Source organism: Sarcophilus harrisii, chromosome 2, assembly GCF_902635505.1.
Source record: "Sarcophilus harrisii chromosome 2, mSarHar1.11, whole genome shotgun sequence".
NCBI lineage: Eukaryota > Metazoa > Chordata > Mammalia > Dasyuromorphia > Dasyuridae > Sarcophilus > Sarcophilus harrisii.
In genome coordinates, this window is record NC_045427.1 from 605685798 (window position 1) to 605705210 (window position 19413).

The following is a 19413-nucleotide window of genomic DNA, read 5'->3' on the forward strand; positions in this document are numbered from 1 at the left end:
ACCCTCTAAAGTCATTTTCCTAAAATACAGAATTTGACCACGTCACCCATCCATCCCTACTCAATAAACTCCAATGGCTCCTGAACTCTAAACCCTCTGTTTGGTGTCTAAAACCTTTCATAATCTGTCCCACCCCACATCTTCTCACACCTTATTCCCCATCACATATTCTTTGATCTGGGGAAGAATTTTTTAAATACTATAAGTAGGTAGCTAAGTAATACATCTTGCTTCTATTTACATGGGAAGTTAAATGCCTATCTCATTTGATCCTCAAAACTTAAAAGGCAAGTACTATAAGTATCATTACCTCCATTTTACAGATGGGGAAACTGAGGCTCAAAGTCTAAGTGATTGGCATGTAGTCACATAATTATTAAGCATTAGAGATAGGATTAGATCCAGGTCTTTCTAACTAAATCTACAGCTCTGCCCACTGTTTTTTTTTTTTTTTTTTGCTGTTGAGTCATTTCAATCCTCTCTGACTTTCCATGACTCCATGTGGGGTTTTCTTGCCAGAGATACTGGAGTGGTTAGCCATTTCTTTCTTCAGTTCATTTAACAGAGGAGGAAACTGAGGCAAACAGGGCAAAATAACTTGTCCTGGAGCACACAGCTAATAAATGTCTGAGGCCAGTTTTGAATGCAGAAAGATGAGTATTCTTGACTTCAAGCCCAGAGCTCTATCCATTGAATTACCTAGCTGCCCTGCTCACTACAATAAGCAGCTTCTAAAATATACATAAGTATTAAATATCAAAACAAGGCCATAAATCAGATAGTAAAAATTAAACCCAATATTTCAAATCTACCCCAAAGTTTTGGGAACAGGAATTACTTTGGGACAGCTAGTTGGCCCAGGGATAGAGTGCCAGTCCTGAGTTCAAATCTGAACTTAGACACTTATTAGCTATGTGTCCCAAGGCAAGTCATTTAACCCATACTTGCCCCCCCCCCCCCCCCAAGGATCAAATATGAATAAATATTTTGTATGTATTTAAATAGTTAAATTTATATAACATATACAAACAAATATGATATATATATATACATACACATATATGTGTATGTATATATTTATTTTGTGATACCATAAGGGAAAGAAGGAAAAAGCAGGTGAAATTATCAGAGAGAAATATTATAAGGCAGAACTCTTCAGAGAGTGTGGGCAGGGTCTCTTTCCATCTCTAATCTCCTTGATATTTGCAACATCTGCCAGCATTCAGAATGCCTAATATGCTCAATAAAGCACTGCCATTGCCACGGTCTACTTACAAGTATAAATTACATCACCTGTCTGTCTATAACTATTCAACCAATCACTAGCTTCTACCCTCCCAACCTATATTCCCTACCCTCCCAATCAACTATAACATTTTATATATGCTTACTGACAAGCTACTTTTCTATCAAGTCCTACCTGCTTCAAGGATGTCAAGATATTCAATACTCCTCGCTCCTTCACTGAGCCTGTGTACTGGAGAAATTCCTTCTTTAGAAAGAGCTCCATGCCGTATTTCTTGGACAGTCTAGAGTGCTGGAGATGGAAGGAAATAGTCTGCTGTGATGAGAACAAAAATTTACCAAACTCCCTTATTCAAAGCAATACATCTAGCTCCTATTTGTCCATATATTCTCAATCTTCCACTTTGTATAGTCGTATACAAACTAGTAAACAAGACAGTGCTTAAAAATAGGGCTTAAAGATAACGCGGAATGTTGGAGGGGATGCGGGAAAACTGGGACCCTGATACATTGTTGGTGGAACTGTGAACAGATCCAACCATTCTGGAGAACAATTTGGAACTATGCTCAAAAAGTTATCAAACTGTGCATACTCTTTGATCCAGCCATGTTTCTACTGGGCTTATATCTCAAAAAGATCTTAAAGAAGGGAAAGGGACCTGTATGTGCCAGAATGTTTGTGGCAAGTCTCTTTGTAGTGGCCAGAAACTGGAAACTGAGTGGATGCCCATCAGTTGGAGAATGGCTGAAGAAATTGTGGTATATAAATGTTATGGAATATTATTGTTCAGTGAGAAATGAGCAGCAGGATGATTTCAGAAAGGCCTGGAGAGACTTACACGAACTGATGCTGAGTGAAATGAGCAGGACCAGGAGATCATTATATACTTCAACAACAATACTATATGATGATCAATTCTGATGGAAGTGGCCATCTTAAACAATGAGATGAACCAAATTAGTTCCAATAGAGCAGTAATGAATTGAACCAGCTACACCCAGCAAAAGAACTCTGGGAAATGAATGTGAACCATTACATAGAATTCCCAATCCCTCTTATTTTTGTCCACTGCACTTTTGATTTCCTTCACAGGCTAATTGTACACTATTTCAAAATCCTATTCTTTTTGTACAGCAAAACAACTGTATGGACATATATACATATATTGTATTTAACATATACTTTAGCATATTTAACATGTATTGGTCAACCTGCCATCTGGGGGAAGGGGTGGGGAGAAGGAGGGGAAAAGTTGGAACAAAAGGTTTTGCAATTGTCGATGCTGAAAAATTACACATGCATATATCTTGTAAATAAAAAGCTATAATAATAATAAAAAATTAAATCTGCAAAAAAAATAGAGCTTAAATTTTTCTTGATTATCCCCTCACATACATACACACACATACACAAAGTCTCATGATTCCACAGCTTGGGAAGAAGAGAAGATAGAGTAAAAGGAGTGTTACATTGAAAATATGTGTAAAAACCCAGCAAGACCACTATTAGGTTTGTATCCTGGGGAGCAAAGGAAAATGACCTATGTATCCAAAGATATTTATAACAATTCTTTTATTGTGGCAGAGTTTTGAGGGGATGTCCATTAGTTGGAGGAGTGTTTTGATTGTGATAGAACACTATGGTGCTATAAAAAATGACAAGTGGAATGATTTCCAAAAATATGGGAAGGTCTATGTGAACTGATACAAAGTGAAATAAGAAGAACCAGGAGATTATTGTATTCAGTAACAGCAATATTATAATATGATCACTTGTGAAAGACAACTACTCTGATCAATATAATGAACCAAGACAATTAGCAAAGACTCCATGAAAAATGCTTCCCACCTCTAGAGAGAAAACTGATAAATTCTAGAGCACAAATTGAAGTATAATCCTAACCAAATCCTGAAAGTAAGGAACACAAAAGGAAGTGTTAAACTAATTCAAAATAAGGTGGTCTTTTTATAAAGTATGAAAAATATTCCTTTACTGGATTAGAACTACAGTATAGTTGGCTGTGAAATGATTGGCCACATTACTAGGTGACTCTTTTAAGAGGTGACCAGTTTGAGAGGAGGTGAATTTAAATGAGTCTATTAATTATCTAGATTCAAAGAACCATCTGGATCCCAACAAGAAGATAAATGGATTTTGAAAAGGGAGAAACTTTAAGAAACTTAGAATTAACATGAATAAGGGGGAACCAAAGTACAAGGAGTAGGAATGAGGTATGTGGTGGGAGGGGAATGACCTTGAGAAGGAAATGCTGTCTCTATCATTTTTATGTCTTGCTTTAATTCTTCCAGATATTCTTCCTGTTCTCAGTTCCAACTGGCATTTTTCTTTGAGGTTTTAAAAAAAGTTTTGGTTTGGTTTTGGTAGATGTTTTCAGCTTCTGAGTTCATGTCTAGATCTTCCCCGCCGTAGTTCTATTTTTGTTATTTGCTCATTTTTCTAGGCTACTTCTTGGCTCTGAACTTTATATAAAAATGGACTCTGCTCACTTGCGGGTAGAGAGGCAGTGTCCCAAGCTTTAAGATTTTTTATGATGCTGTTTTTAGAGTTACTTTGGGAATGAGCAGGTTTTTGATATTCCAAGGAGGTATGATCCAGGAAAGCCTGTTCTTCTGGTCTGACCTTTAGTTTTTACTAAGGAAGGGCCTTTGCTTCCCTTTGGAAGCTTCTCTTTGCCTTGAAACTTTGATCAGGTCCCTGTTCCCTTGTGACTGACCAGAAGGTTCTCTTCTGTTCTGGAACTGCATAGGGGCTCACTGATAGCAAAACATCCCCTGTAATCTCTTTCTGACTAGTTATCCAACCCCTCCTTATGATGTTTGGGTTGAGAGTCCCTAAAGCTGCTGCTACTGTCACAAATACCTCCAAGGCCCACTACTATTGCTCCCATCCTGGTAGTGTGGACCTAATTTGTCTTAGATTGAAAAAATGTTGCCTTCTGACCTTTTGGTATCTCTGCCGCTCCAATTGAGTTTGAGGTTTGTTTTTTTTTTAAGTTTTTTTTGGAGGGGAATATTGGGAGTGTTCAATTGGGTCCTGCATCTTGGTCCTGTATCACCCCCTCTTTTCTTTCAAACTTCCCAATTTCTGTTGAGGGTATCACCCACCATCCTTCTAGTCGTCCAGATCTGAAATCTTGTTTCCTCTTCCACATTCTCTTCCTCATCTTTTTATCTATTCAGTCACCAATTCTCATTTTTACCTTCACAGTAGCTCTCATTCTTCTCTCCACTCATATAACCACTAGCTTCCCCTCTCACACACATTGCCTTCCTCCAAGCATAGCCATAAAACAAAGAATCAAAATCAAGTAAAATATCCAGAAAAGTAAGTCTTGTTCTACATCTCAAATCCATCACTCCTGTGTCAGGAGATGACTAGCATGTTTTATTATAACTGATTTTCAAGAGTCTTTCATTGATAAATTATATTTTCATCTAAATTACATCTCTCCATATTCACCATAAGAATGAAATCACTTTCTCCAAAATTTTGCTAAAATCTTGGTAAACTACATCTGTAGCATTTCCCTCACCTACTTGTTTAATAATCCTGTTCAAAAAAGTTGTTAGTTTCATATATAACATGTATCGGTCAACCTGCCATCTGGGGGAGAGGGTGGGGAGAAGGAGGGGAAAAATTGGAACAAAAGGTTTTGCAATTGTCAATGCTGAAAAATTACCCATACATATATCTTGTAAATAAAAAGCTATAATAATAAAAAAAAAAAAAGTTGTTAGTTTGACCTGAGTTGTTCTGGATGAAACTATGCTGGTCTTTTGTAATCAAGACTTCTTTTTAATGATCTGTGCTTTTTCTAGGAATTAAAATCAAATCAATTGCCCTAAAGTTTGCAAATCCTGTTCTTATCTTTATATTTTAAAAAATCAAGACATTTTTCTCTTCTTCTGTCATCTGATACCTCTTGTTCTCTAGGTTTTTTCAAACATTACTAGTAGTGACTCAGCAATTATGAAGAAGAAGAGAAAAACAATAAGAAGAAGGTGATGGAGGAGGAGGAGAAGGAGAAAAAAGAAAGAGAAAAAGAAAAGAAAAAAGGAAAGAAGGAAAGAAGGAAGGAAGGAAGGAAGGAAGGAAGGAAGGAAGGAAGGAAGGAAGGAAGGAAGGAAGGAAGGAAGGGGTTTTTCCTAAGCACTTTTTAAGGCATAGAAGAGAAAAGGAGGGAGTTTGGAAGGAAACAGAGTTCTGAGGGTAACAGAATTTATTACATAAAACTTTAAAAGCAAGTACATAATAGAGACTTGTGGTTTAGGGAAGGAGAAAGGGAGAAAGGGAAAGAGGGAGGAAGAGAGGAGGGAAGAACAGAGAAAAGGAAAGAGGAAGAAAGAGAAGAAAGGAAGGAAGAAAGGGGTTTTTCCTAAGCACTTTTTAAGGCATAGAAGAGAAAAGGAGGGAGTTTGGAAGGAAACAGAGTTCTGAGGGTAACAGAATTTATTACATAAAACTTTAAAAGCAAGTACATAATAGAGACTTGTGGTTTCACATAAACCTCTTTCTGTTCTGCTATTAATATTGTCTTTTTTTTTGTTGTTTGTTAATTCCAGAATTTTTTAAAAAGTTATCTTGGCTAAACTCAAACAGTAATTGTTGGAAGTTTGCCTGGCTGGAAGTCGTCAGCAGGATGCTACAGGTAGTATTCACAATTCTGTCAATAATGCATTAATGTGCTTGTTTCCCCATTGCCTCTTCAACATTTATCATTTTCTTTTTCTTTGGTTACCTTTGCCACTCTGATGAATATAAAGGAAACCTCAGAAATTGCTCTAATTTGAATTTTTAAATTATTTTATTTGCCAGTTCTTTCAAAAATAAATCAATGATTTAGTTCAACTAGTACAAATGATTGGAATTTAAGGCCACCTAAATAGCCTCTTACAATCTCTTCATTTATCAACAAGGACAGATGGCTCAGAGATCAAGAACAATGAGTATTGAGAAAAAGTCATTAGATTTGTCACTTAGATCATTAGTAATTTTGGAAAGAGCAATTCCAGTTAAATGATGTCAGAAATCATATTGCATAAGGTTAAGAGGAGAGGAGAGGTCATATATATAAGGAGAGGAAATATAGGCATCTGATGTAGAATTCTTTTTTAAGAGTAGCTGAAAAGGGGAAAACAGAAAACAGCCATTGGTGATGTTAATGAAATGGCATGGAATTACTAAGTTGGATGTTAGAAAGATGCAACTACTCTCTTTAGAGTTCTAAAAGTCATCACCATATCAGTTCCTTCTTTCTTCTGAGTTGCCTATAGAGAATGACTCTTTCCCTCTAAGACAAAGTTTTTAAAAATCATATTCCACAGATTCTTTTGATGGTCTTATGAAGCTTCAGAACCTCTTATCAGAATATTGCTTTTAAAAGGCATAAAGTAAAACATATGAGGATGCAAAAGAAAGCAATTATTAAGAACATTCTGAGATTATACTCTTCCTCCCTTGCCCTATGTATATTTGGCATTTATACAGTTGTTTACATATGGTCTCCTTCATAAGACTGTAATTTCCTCATAGTCAAGGACCCAGATTTTTGTTTATTGTTGCATCCCTAGCACTTAGTACATTGCTGCACAGAAAATAAGCACTTAAAAATGTTTATTGATTCCATGACCAACTGCTTTAAAGCATTTCTTGCTTTTTCTTGCATCCCTAGCAGTTAGTACATTGCTACACACATAATAAGCACTTAAAAAAATGCTTGTTGATTCCATGACCGACTGCTTTAAAGCATTTTTTTCTATTCCAAAATGGCCTGTAAATTAGAGAAACTAATTTTAATAATCAAGAGTCCCTCACAGTGGACTAGCATCCAGAACTTTTTAAAGACCTCGTCCCATTTGGTCTTCAAAAGGACACATTTGCCACAGAAACAGTATTTAGAAAATACTTTAGAAAGCACTTAGACTAGAGAGCTGTGGCCCAAACCCCACAGCTAGTTAGTGGCAAACATACAACTAAAATCTAGGTCTGTTTATCTTATACCATACCATGCATGGAGTGACCTGGATACTCCCCTCGATCTGCGAGGCTGCTTTTTTAATATCTTCCAATTCGATCAACTGGAAGTTGGTTGTTTGGATGCAGACTGGGGGTGTAGATGGTATGACTGGATGCTCATCTCCATGCTCTAGCACCATCAACTTCCATGTCTTAATATTCCCTTCAATATCATCCTCTTCTAAATAATCATTTAACTGGTCAAGCTGATCAGGTGACTGACATGAACTAAGGCTGCTGTTTTCCAAGGGCTCTTCTTCATAGATGCATTCTGGAAGGACGGGAGCTTCAGGTTTTTCTTTATCATCGTTCCTGGAAAGAGAAATAAAAGGAAGGATTAGGAGTTTGTCTAGCCAAGAAACTACTCGCTATGGGGGATCTAAGTACTAGGAATTTCTCAGTAAGATATCATTTGTTAAAAATACACCCAAATTCTCCCATCCTTAAAAAACCATCCCTGGATCCCATAATCTTCTCAAGCTACTTTGTCCTCTATCTCTCTTGCTTTTCACAGATAAACTCCATTTAAAAAACCAAACTCTGTCCACCACTTTATTTTTTCTTGCCATCTGACTTCCTACCATATTATTCAATTTAACTTTCTGTCTCCAAAGGCATCAATGGTCTTTTATTTAACAAATACAGTGACCTTTTCTCAAGGGCAGTAAGGTGGCCCGCTGTGTCAAAGGGAGCAGAGCATGGTTGGAGACAAGAAGACCTGAGTTCAAATTTTGCTTCAGATACTTACTAGCCATGTGATTGACCCTGGAACTTAACACTTAACTCTGTTTCCCTTAGTTTCCTCATCTGCAAAAATAATCTAAACAAGGAAATGGCAAACTACTCCAATGTCTTTGCCAAGAAAACCCTAAAAAGGGTAACAAAGAGTTGGATACAACTGAAAAATGACTAAACAGCAACAAATATTACCTGTTTTCAGTCATCATCTCTCTTGACCTCATTGTACCAACTTTTAAACTACCCTTTCCTGCTGTCAACTCTCTTTCCTGTGAGTTTCCATGACAAAGTTCTTTCCTAGTTTTTGTCCTATTTATCCCACCTCTCTTTTCTCATTTTTCTTTTCTGGGTCATCAATCCCACCCCACCATCCAATTATAGGTGTCCTCCAAGGCCCTATTTTTTTTTCTCTTTACACTCTCTCACTTGATCATCTCATCAGCTTCCATGGGTTCCATTCTTATTTCTGTGCATATGACTCCTAAAACTATGTATTCAGCCCTACTGTCTCCTTGGAAATCCAGTACCAACTGCCTACTGGACAATTCCAATCGGATGTTCTATAGGCAGCATCTCAAATTCACCATACTCAAAGCTGAATCTATAATTCTCTCCTGCCCAACTTATATTTCTTTCTTTTTTCCATCTTTACAAAAATTAATATGAAATAATAGTGCTCTGCAATGTAAATTATTTTATATGATTTGGTATTGAGGTTATAAGATTCTCTTTAATTTTTCATCACTAAAACTACACATCATGGGATATTAAACCAATCTTGGATGAATAGTCCATTAATCCATATCTAGCTTTGATTATAATCCCAAAGGTTTCCTTTTCTTTAAAAAAGAAAGAAAGAAAACACTATTATTTATTTTTAACATTCTTTTCTTTTTAAATTTTGAGTTCCAAATTCTTTCTCTCCAACCCACCCCAACACGCACTGAGAAGACAAGAGATATGATATCAATTATACATTGAAATCATGCAAAACATATTTCTATATTAGCCACATCTTTTAAAAAGCAAGAAAAAATAAAGAGAATTATAATTTGATATGCATTCAGAATTCATCAATTCTTTCACTGAAGGTGGATAGTATTTTTTCATCAGGAGTTTTTTATTGATCAGAGTAGGCAAGTCTTTCACAGTTAATATTCATTACAATACTGCTAGCAGTTCCTGTGCACAATGACTTCCTGTTTCTTCAGACTTTCTCTTTGTATCATTTCACATAGGTTTTTTAAAAAATAATTTTTTTGAGGGGCAGCTAGGTGGTGCAATGGATAGAGCACCAGCCCTGAAGTCAGGAGGACCTGAGTTCAAATTTGTCCTCAGACACTTAACACTTCCTAGCTGTGTGACCCTGGGCAAGTCACTTAACCTCAATGGCCTAGGCAAAAAAAGAAAAAAAATTTCTCAATTACTATTCCATGCTTCCCTATATCTGCTTATGATATCATGCTTTATGTCTAAATCATTACCATTTTGAATTTATGTTGGTATATAGTGTGAGATGTTGATCTATACCTAGTTTTTGTCATATCATTTTCTAGTTTTCCTAACAGGTTTCTTACGTGGTGAGTTCTTGTCCCCAAAGTTTGCATCTTTTGATTTATCAAAAACTCAATTACTATGGTCATTTGCTATTATATATTGTCTACCTAATCTATTACACTGATCCATTCTTTCTTAGACAGAATTCTATTTCTTAGACAGTATCATATTATTTTGATAATTACAACTCCATAATATAGTTTAAAATCTGGTACAGCTAGAGTATCTTCCTTCACAATTTTTTTTTATTTATTCCCTTGATATTCTTGATAATTCTTCCAAATTATTTTCCAGCTCCATAAAATAATTTTGAGTTGTTTAATTTATATGGCACTGTTTGTAATTATGTCCATATATATATGCTAGGAAGTATATGGACATAATTACAAAACACTTTTCACATATATAGTCAGATCTAAAACAACTGGAAAAGTATTAATTGCTTATGGGTAAGCTAGGACAATATAATAAAAATGACAAGTCTATTCAAATAAATGTACTATTCAGTGCCATATAAATTAAACAACTTACTTATTTTAAGAAAAGAATGGGAACAAAAAAGAGAAAGAATACTCTAGGGGGTGGGGAGGAAGGGAAAGGAAAGTCAGAGGAAATTGTCTCATGTCAAAGTGCTTAGATAAATATCTATATGACCATTTTTATTCCAATCAGAGTTCCGGAGAATTAATGATGAAACATATTACCTACCTCCTGATAGAGAAGTGAAGGACTCAGAATGCAAAATGAGATAAATATCATTTAGGATATAATGAAGAAATTTGTTGTGATTGAATATACCTGTTCAAGAGGATAAGAATGCAGATCTAGGCCAATGAGAGAGAGAGAGAGAGAGAGAGAGAGAGAGAAAGAGAGAGAGAGAGAGAGAGAAAGAGACACTAAGACTGAGACTGAGGTAGAGACTGAGACAGGCTTACACACACACACAGAAACACAGAGAGAGACAGAGACATCTTGGGAACTGAACAATGCAATGACTAAGTATAATTCTTGAGGACTATTGATGAAACATGGTCACCACCTCTTGATGAAAAGGAAATGATGTTAGAATACAGATTAAAATGTAAATGTTTCAGACACAATCATTGAAAAATTCTGTTTTGCTTGACCATAGATGTTTGTAACAGGGATTTTGTTTTTCTTGCTTTCTTGAATAGGGAAGCAGGGGAGAAAAGAGAGTGGGAAAGAAGGTTAATCTTTGTCTGAAGATAAAATGAAATTTATATCTTAAAATTTTTTTCAAAGTTTGCTTCCTTCCTAATTCTAGATAATGCTATTTGTAATAATCAATTAAGAATTTATGCAATATCAAAAAGCTACTATGTAACTGATAATCCCTTTAACTGTACTTGTATTTTACTTAGTATTAATTACTATTGGTATATGTATAAATATGCAGATTTAGATATCTGTGTATCACATTTGTCCTTCAACCTGCAAAATATATATTTACTTTTTTAAAAATTATAGTCATGGGGCAGTTAATTGGTGTAGTGAATAGAGCACCAGCCCTGAAGTCAGGAGGACCTGAGTACCAATCTGACCTCAGACACTTAACACTTCCTGGCTGTGTGATCCTGGGCAAGTCACTTAACCCCAATTGTCTCAGAAAAAAAGAAAAAAAAATTATAATCATTTAATGAAATGGACTACGTGGATTATCTACTATCCCACCCCCCCCAAACCCCTTGCCCCTCCAGAAACTACCACTATAAATGCTTGTTGACTGACTCAGTTCCAAGCATACATATGCTAAACACTGGGTTTATAAAGAAAGATTAGAAACAAAAAAGAAACAAACAAAAATAGACCCTGCTCTTAAGGAGTTTAGAATTTAATGGGTGGGAAACCCATTAAGTTTACTAATGTCAGGGCAGCTGGGTGGCACAGTGAATAGAGCATCAGCCCTGAAGTCAGGTTCAAATCCGCCTCAGATATTTAACATGTCCTAACTATGTGACTTTGGGCAAGTGACTTAATGCCCATTGCCTTAGGGGAAAAAAGTTTGCTAAAGTCAATAAAGGAAAGAAAACTGGACTGGAGAGCAGGGCCATCTGGGTTCTTTGCCCAGTTCCATTTGCTGTCTGGTTTTGTGATATACCCTTCCCTACTTCCCCCTTCATCCCCTTAGGTCCTCAATTTCTTAATCTCCAAGAATAATTGAAACGCAAATAATGCCCTTCACATTCAGGGCTCAGGGAAATCTTTGCTGAGCAAATTTGAAATATAAGGGAACACAGCCACAGGAAAGCCTATTACTTTTTCCAGAAGTTGTCATTGTAAAATCAATTCCTAGTCCTCCATGTTCTTCCCAGATCCAAGACTCTAGGCTATGAAATATAATTGTATAAAATTAAAGGACAGCTGTGCAAAGATATTTCACTTTCTTCTCCTGAACAAAATATGAAGTAAGAAAACTAGAGATGGCCCTGAATGCAATGGAAGACCTTGGAATTTTTAATTGAAGGTCTTTAACATGTGTATTAGTTTGACTGAGGTGATATTCCATTAATGATTAAAGTTATAAAAGAAATGGCTCACTTCTTTCCTTTACATCCCTCTTCAGAAAAAAGGCACCAGGATTCGATTATCTAACTCTTTGTTTGGGTATATATTTTAGCTCTAGACCTAATAGCTTCCCAAGCTTGATAAAAATCATTCAATTTTGTTTCAGTTTCCTTAAATGTAAGATAATCAGAGGTAATCTGAGAATCAATAATATATAAAGTGCCTTTCTGCCCTAATATTATAGTTATAAAGTTCTTAAAGTAGTATTTTATTTCTGGTGCTCTATCCACTGCGCCACCTAGCTGCCCTGACATCAGTAAACTTAATGGGTTTCCCACCCATTAAGAAATAACCTGGGGTCAAGTTATTTCTAGACCAGCCTCTCTAGACCCAACCCACCCTTTAATCAGGTGCATGCATAATTAGAAAATAATCCTGGGATGGTTTATATCAGTTTGAGTGTTTGGAATCATCATTAACATATTAATCAGAGACAAAGAAAAACTTTTTCCTTTGCCAGTCAAAATTCTAGCTCTCACCACCACCATCTTTCTCTCAGTCTCTCTGTCTCTCTCTCTCCTTTCCCTATCTGTGTCCATGTCTGTCTCTACCTGTTTGTCTATCTCTCTGTCTGTGTCTCTCTGTCTTTGTGTGTCTCTCTCCCCCTCCCTCCCTCCCTTTCTTCTTCTCATTTCCCCCCCCCCCCCCATGGAAATCCAAGGTCAGTCAATCAGCCCATCAGCAAACATTTATTGAGTTCCTATTATTGCCAGGTAGGATATTAATTTCTGGGAATACAAAGAATGTTAAAAACTACGGTCCTGGCTCTCTAGGAGCTGAAACGATAACTTTCTAACAAGGGAGACACAAATAAGCAAATAACTAACTATGTAAATATATGTTATACACACATAGATATACATGCGCACATTTTTGTGACCAAATATACATGTGCAGATAGAAACCCATATCAACATATGTAAATTTACACAAATATGAATGGTGTGTATACGTATATATGTATAACATGTATTAATATATATACACATACATATACGGTCATACAGGGAACTCTCAGGGAATTGATTCAGAGACTGGTTGGAGCCATTGAGCTGAAATTCTAAATTTTCTAAGTGAATTTTTACACCTCTATCTCAGATTTGCAAATCAGGGATTAATTTAATGTTTTGTTGATTGTCTGGGCTTAATAGAATGTTAATGCCGAATAAACTGAAAAGTATATGCAAACATTCTTTTCCTCCAGAGTCAGGTGTTAAACATTTATCCCCCCACCCCTGTTTGCTCCACAAACACTGCTTGAGCTCCATGAAAGTACAATTGGAAGTGACTCAGGGTATGAAATCATCACCAAAACAGATGGATAGGAGGGTAAAAATAATAATAACTACTACCACTACTGCTACTATTACTACTAGTAGTAGTACTGGTGCTGCTGCTGCTACCTCAGATGCCATCATGCACTGCCACTGGACTATTATCACCACTATTACTATTACTACTGGCATTTATATAGCACTATAAGATTTGCAAAGTACTTTACATTCATTACCTCATTTGAATCCCATAACACTCCTGATATCGAACTATTCTAAGAACTAGGGGTGTTTACAAATTCAGCTTTCTAGAATCACTTTACTGACTTATTCCATTGAAATACAACATTGCCATCGGGTCATTGAGTAAACACCCCTTTTCTAATTGTTTTGGGATTCCAGCGGAAAGGTTGTTGTAACTACTCCAAAGTGATTTGCTAATTTTGTTGTTGGTCAGTCCTTTCTAACTCTCCATGATCCCATATGGATTCCCACCCCACCCCCACCCCCCGCCCCCCTTGCCAAAGATACTAGAGTAGTTTCCTTCTCTATCTCATTTTACAAATCAGGAAACTAAGGTGAGGAAATAAGGTTAGATGGCTTGCCTAGGTCAGTGTCTGAGGCCAGATTTGAACTAGGGATCATGAATCTTTCTGATCTGGGAGATCAGACCACCTGGCTGTCTGATTTATGTAAAAGTCATGGTCTGGGGAATCTAGATTCCCCTGGGATAACGTACATAAACCCTTGACAAATCACTTCATATATGTCAGCTGTCAATACCATATTTTTATGTCCCAGTTGAGCACATGTATTAAGAGGAGCCTGTGGAGCAAAGGTACTTCGTGGATAAAGCAGTTTCATATTGTTCAAGTGATTAATACATTTACTTAAACCAAATCCATCATATACTAAGTTGTGTTTGAGGGTGAATGAAAGGATTCTTCCATTTGGAGGAATGGCAGGGACAGCTTGCCTTCATTCCTCTCCCAGTTCCAGTTCTGACTTCACCATGATCCCAATTATTTTCCATCCAACCGCCCTTTCAGCTTGTGTGTGTGTGTGTGTGTGTGTGTGTGTGTGTGTGTACATGCGCATTGCCTTTCCCTCTTTTAGATTATAAGCATCTTGAGAGGCAGAAACTATCTTGACTTTTTTTTGCTTGTATGTGTATCCCTAGCAGTTAGTATGGTTCTCTACAAATATCAAATGTTTCTGAATATGCGCTTTGTCCCTGTCTTTGTCTCTGTCTCTTTATCTGTTTGTCTCTGTATGTGTCTGTCTCTTTCTGTGAATATATATGTATGTATGTATATATAAATGCATCCACACACGTATATTCCCTTCTATGCCCTTCACATTCACCCGGGTGGTCTTCAGGAGTCTTTAAGTTTTGTTAGACATCGTGCACAAAGAGTGGTCAGATGTGATTCAAGAAACTTACCTCTTGGAAATCAGCTCCTCAGCATAGCTGCAAAAACAGCAAAATAAGATCAGGAAGGGACAATGAGACACATTCCAGGGACTAGGGGGAAAGATTTCTTAACCCCATTCTGAGGAGAAAGGCTGACTTGCAAAACCACACAATAAAGCTGTCGTTTTTACTTTATTCACTTTATTACCCTGAATGGCAATATTGAATCCGTTTGGTTTTTTTTTTTTTTTTTTTTTCATGTATGATATTGTATTTGACTGAGAAGTCTCAATGTTCCGACCCAAAAGGCCTTATGGGAAACAGAACTCTTGACATTTGTCCCATCTGAACAAGGCAGAAGATTATCTAGCACAACAGTATTGTGAACAGAGAACTGGACTTGAAAACATGAAGCCTTGATTAGCTAGCTATCCCACATTCCAGCCGTGCAAGAATGGCTAATTACGTAACCTCCCTGAACCTCAGTTTCTTCATCCATAAAACAGGTATAATAATATTTGTGCAAGCTACCCCACAGGAGTATTCTAAGGACCAAATTATATAAGGTATTGCAATACTGTGAGTTAAAACCTCTTAAGCTTTAAACTATGACTGAAGTTAGGGATTTTAAGAAATCCCATTCCATACACATATGTAAATTTAAAGAGGCTTTAATAATAATCCTTATGGGCCTGAACCAACTATTAAGTAAAATGTCACAGATATCCTTAATCCAGTCTCCTCTACCTATCTTGTGGAAATCTAGTTTTATGAATGCATTGTATTAAAGTATGCATTAACATGCCTAGAAGGAAATCTGAGATAGGTCATTGATAACACCAATTCTCATTACAAAAATAATCATACAATTGTGCTTTAAAAAAAAAATAAGGCATCAAAGTAAAGAAGATCTGGGCTCAAAACTTCAGACATTTACTATCTATGAGACTTCCCAGGACTTCCTCCAAAACCTATTTCCTATGACTGTTGTGGGGTGCAGATAAAATTACAATAAGCAAAAATTAAATTTTAATATGCATATACTTTAAAACTCTATATAAGAGTTGATTGGTATTTCTTTCTTTTCTTTTCTTTTTTTTTTAGATGGGACTTCAGAGGCCATTTAATCCAAAGCATTCCTTCCAGGACTCAGCAAGTGGTCATCCAGTCTGTCCTTGAAGTGCTGTAGTGAATAAAAATTCCCAGCTGGTAGAAAGTATTTCCTTTCTTCACTGATCTAGACCTTGCTAGGAAAGCCTCAGAACCCTATAAAATTTTGAGGTGCACAAACCAATTTTTTCATGACAATCCTGTGAGGTAGTATAAATATTATTGCTCTTATTGCCAATTTACAGATGAGAAAACCAAGACCTCATGATATTTAAATGACTTTCGGATTCAATAATCCACGCTCCAACTTATGAAAGAGCTCATTGTGACAAAGCTGTCATGTCGCAATAATAAGGAAGGAATTGAATTACTCCCCCCAAAAAACTTGTGACAACCAAGAAAAAATGTTATACATAGAATGAGGTTTTTGAACCTCATTGAATTTTTCTCCAATAAGATTTTTCTATGACTTCAATTACAACATTTTTCTGCCCATGAAAGCCACAGAAACTTTAGAATCAAAACTGGATGATCTCTATCAAGCATTATGGGAACACCCCAAATGCCAGTCACTAACAGTTTTCTAAGGTGGCAATTTGTACACACCACCCTCCCATCAAAATAAAACTATACAGATGACTTCACAGAAAAATGGCTCACTTCCTCATATATTATATATATATACATAAAATCGTTTCCCAAGATTATAGAGCTGAGATAAAATTCACTAGGAATTTGGTTACTTCTTTACCCACCCCCCAAAATTCTCACCCTGAAACACCCAGTTTTCTTTCCTGATAAAAGCAAGGTAAAAGCTGTAGACCTGAGCCCCAGGGACAGAGAAGAGAAAAAATGAGTAAAAGGCATTACCTAAACAATACAACAGCCACATAGACAAAGAGTTGAAGCAGAATCTTAACCACAGAAGTGTAAGGAGGCAGCCAGGGTGACTGGATTTCTACGAGGTCAGTTCCCCTGAGTCTAGGTCTGTTCTTAGCTGGGGGACGATCCATGAGCTTCTAAGGGAAGTTAGGGGTGGACAGGGGCAGACACAGCTCTAGTTCTAACTTAGATCCCAGAGTTCTCCAACCTTGGCCAGAATAGATCATACTCTTCTTCACCTCCAAAGTGAGCCCGAGGAGTTCGGTTCAGTGGTTCCTTCAAGTAAAGCAACCGGGCCACAAAATTCATAGTTCTACGTGTCTCACCCTCCTTCCCACTCAGCATTAGCCCCCTGTCCTTTGTTAAAGCGGACCGGGGAGCTAACTGACCTCCAGCACATGCCCCCAGTGACTCCTGGAGCATTTGCTGCTATTTAAAGAGCTTAGCTCACAAGCCCAGTCTGTCTCTGTCAATTTGAGGGCTCTGTGGGATTAGCAGTCCCCAGAGAATTAAGGTTTTAGGTGTTTACAGTTTAGCCACCTAAGAATTGGAAGCCTGTTAACAGAAAGGGGAAATTAGGGGAATTTTTCGTGTGAAAATGTCCAAGGACAAGGAATTTCCTTTTATGGTAGGTTTATCTGCACCCAGAGAGGGGACTGTGGGGACTGAGGATGGCTCACAGCATATTTTCACATTTTGCTGTTGTTTTTTTCTTGCATTTTGTTTTCTTCCTCATTTTTTCCCCCTTTTTGCTCTCATGTTTCTTGTGCACATGATAATTATGGAAATATGTATAGAATTACACGTTTAACATATATTGGATTATTTGCCATGTAGGAGAGGGAATGGAGGGAAGGGAGGGGGGAAAATTTAGAACACAAGATTTTGCAAGGATGAATATTGGAAATTATGTTATATGTTTTGAAAATAAAAAGCTTTTAAAAAATTAAAAAGTTAATATACATGTATAACCAGAAAAATAACAATTATTTTTTTAAAAAAAGAAATGGTAGGCTTTTGTAGGATTTTAAATTGGAGAGTGTCAGAGATTATATAATTCCCCTCCCCCCCCCGGTATGATTTATTTATTTATTTTTTTTTTGGTTACATTTTAGGTTCCAAACTGTCTCCCTCCCTTCCTCCCCAAAGATCATATAATTTTGATGCTGAAGAACCCAGAACATCTTTAAGGAATGGTAGGCTTTCATAGGATTTCAAGTTGGAAGGACCTCAGAGAATTTGTTACATTTTTTTGTGGAAAGAATGAAATTAATTTGTTTCCTGGTCCTGCTATCCTATGTTAATTGTTTAACTACAAGTAAATTCATTTCCTCTCTAATGAATAAACATATATATGTCCCTATATGTTCATTCATTAGAGCTTCATCACAATCCTCTGTGGCAGCACAGATATTATCCCCATTTGACATATAAAGAAACTGAGTCCCAAGAGTTAAAGACTTTCTCAAAACTCTGCATTTTTCTTTGTACTTCCCATTCATCTTTTCACCAGCCCTGTTAGTCAATCAGTCAACTTTCATTTATGTATTCAGTATTTACCATAGGCAACGGATTAGGGATACAAATGAAAGGCAAAAACAAAATAAACAAAAAGCCTTGGTCCTTGCCTTCCAGAAGTTTACATCCTAATAGAGGAGATAATACAAGAGATTTGGTTCAGTTGATTTTAATTCACTTTATCTCTAGGAAATAAGCCCTACTTCACTTCTGCCTCACCTGGATCATTATGTCAAGAATACCTAAGACACACCTTTTTACTCCCTATTCTGCATCTTTTTTAAAAACAACTTCAAAAGGTTTCCACCCTCCCTTTCTTAAACTATGACCATGTTAACTCTGCCTTTGTTTCTGGAAGGGCTATTCAATCTCCAGTAACATCTGTGGGAACTAATTACTGGGATAGACAGATGGACAACCTTAGAGCTTCCCCAGCCACAGGGACAATAGTCATGGGTCACTCTAGCCCAATATTCTTTAAATTATCAGTTCAATTTTTAAAGAAGAAAGTCTCGTTCAACTCTCCCAATTTGTTAGTGCCTCCCCCTTTGTTTCTTTGTATCCATTTGTATATTTCTTATATATACTTTATACATACACACAATATACAAAGTCATACATGTTATCTCTTAGCAATAGAATATAAGCTCCTTGATCATTATATACTTCAACAACAATACTAGATGATGACCAGTTCTGATGGATCAGGCCATCCTCAGCAACGAGATCAACCAAATCATTTCTAATGGAGCAGTAATGAACTGAACCAGCTATGCCCAGAAAAATAACTCTGGGAGATGACTAAAAACCATTACATTGAATTCCCAATCCCTATATTTATGCACACCTGCATCTTTGATTTCCTTCACAAGCTAATTGTACAATAATTCAGAGTCTGATTCTTTTTGTACAGCAAAATAACGTTTTGGTCATGTATACTTATTGTGTATCTAAGTTATATTTTAATATATTTAACATCTACTGGTCATCCTGCCATCTAGGGGAGAGGGTGGGGGGGGTAAGAGGTGAAAAATTGGAACAAGAGGTTTGGC

General features: G+C 36.6%; 1 protein-coding gene across 4 annotated transcripts in view; it reads right to left on the bottom strand.

Moving 5' to 3' along the window:
- Window positions 1-17236, bottom strand: part of LOC100920518 (L-threonine dehydratase catabolic TdcB-like) — a 35621-nt gene extending 18385 nt beyond the window's left edge. The window contains exons 1-4 of one of the 4 annotated variants that reach the window (XM_023495399.2): window positions 17052-17236; window positions 14882-14908; window positions 7273-7594; window positions 1421-1537 (exon numbers count right to left, since the gene is read on the bottom strand). In XM_023495399.2, the coding sequence (XP_023351167.1) occupies window positions 1421-1537; window positions 7273-7594; window positions 14882-14908; window positions 17052-17188 (603 nt within the window). In that variant the 5' untranslated portion in view covers window positions 17189-17236. Of the gene's footprint in view, window positions 1-1420; window positions 1538-7272; window positions 7595-8212; window positions 8427-8446; window positions 8558-14881; window positions 14909-16831 lie in introns of those variants that run through there. The other 3 variants (XM_023495398.2, XM_031956384.1, XM_031956385.1) reach the window with 3 other exon arrangements.
- Window positions 17237-19413: the final 2177 nt, after the last annotated feature.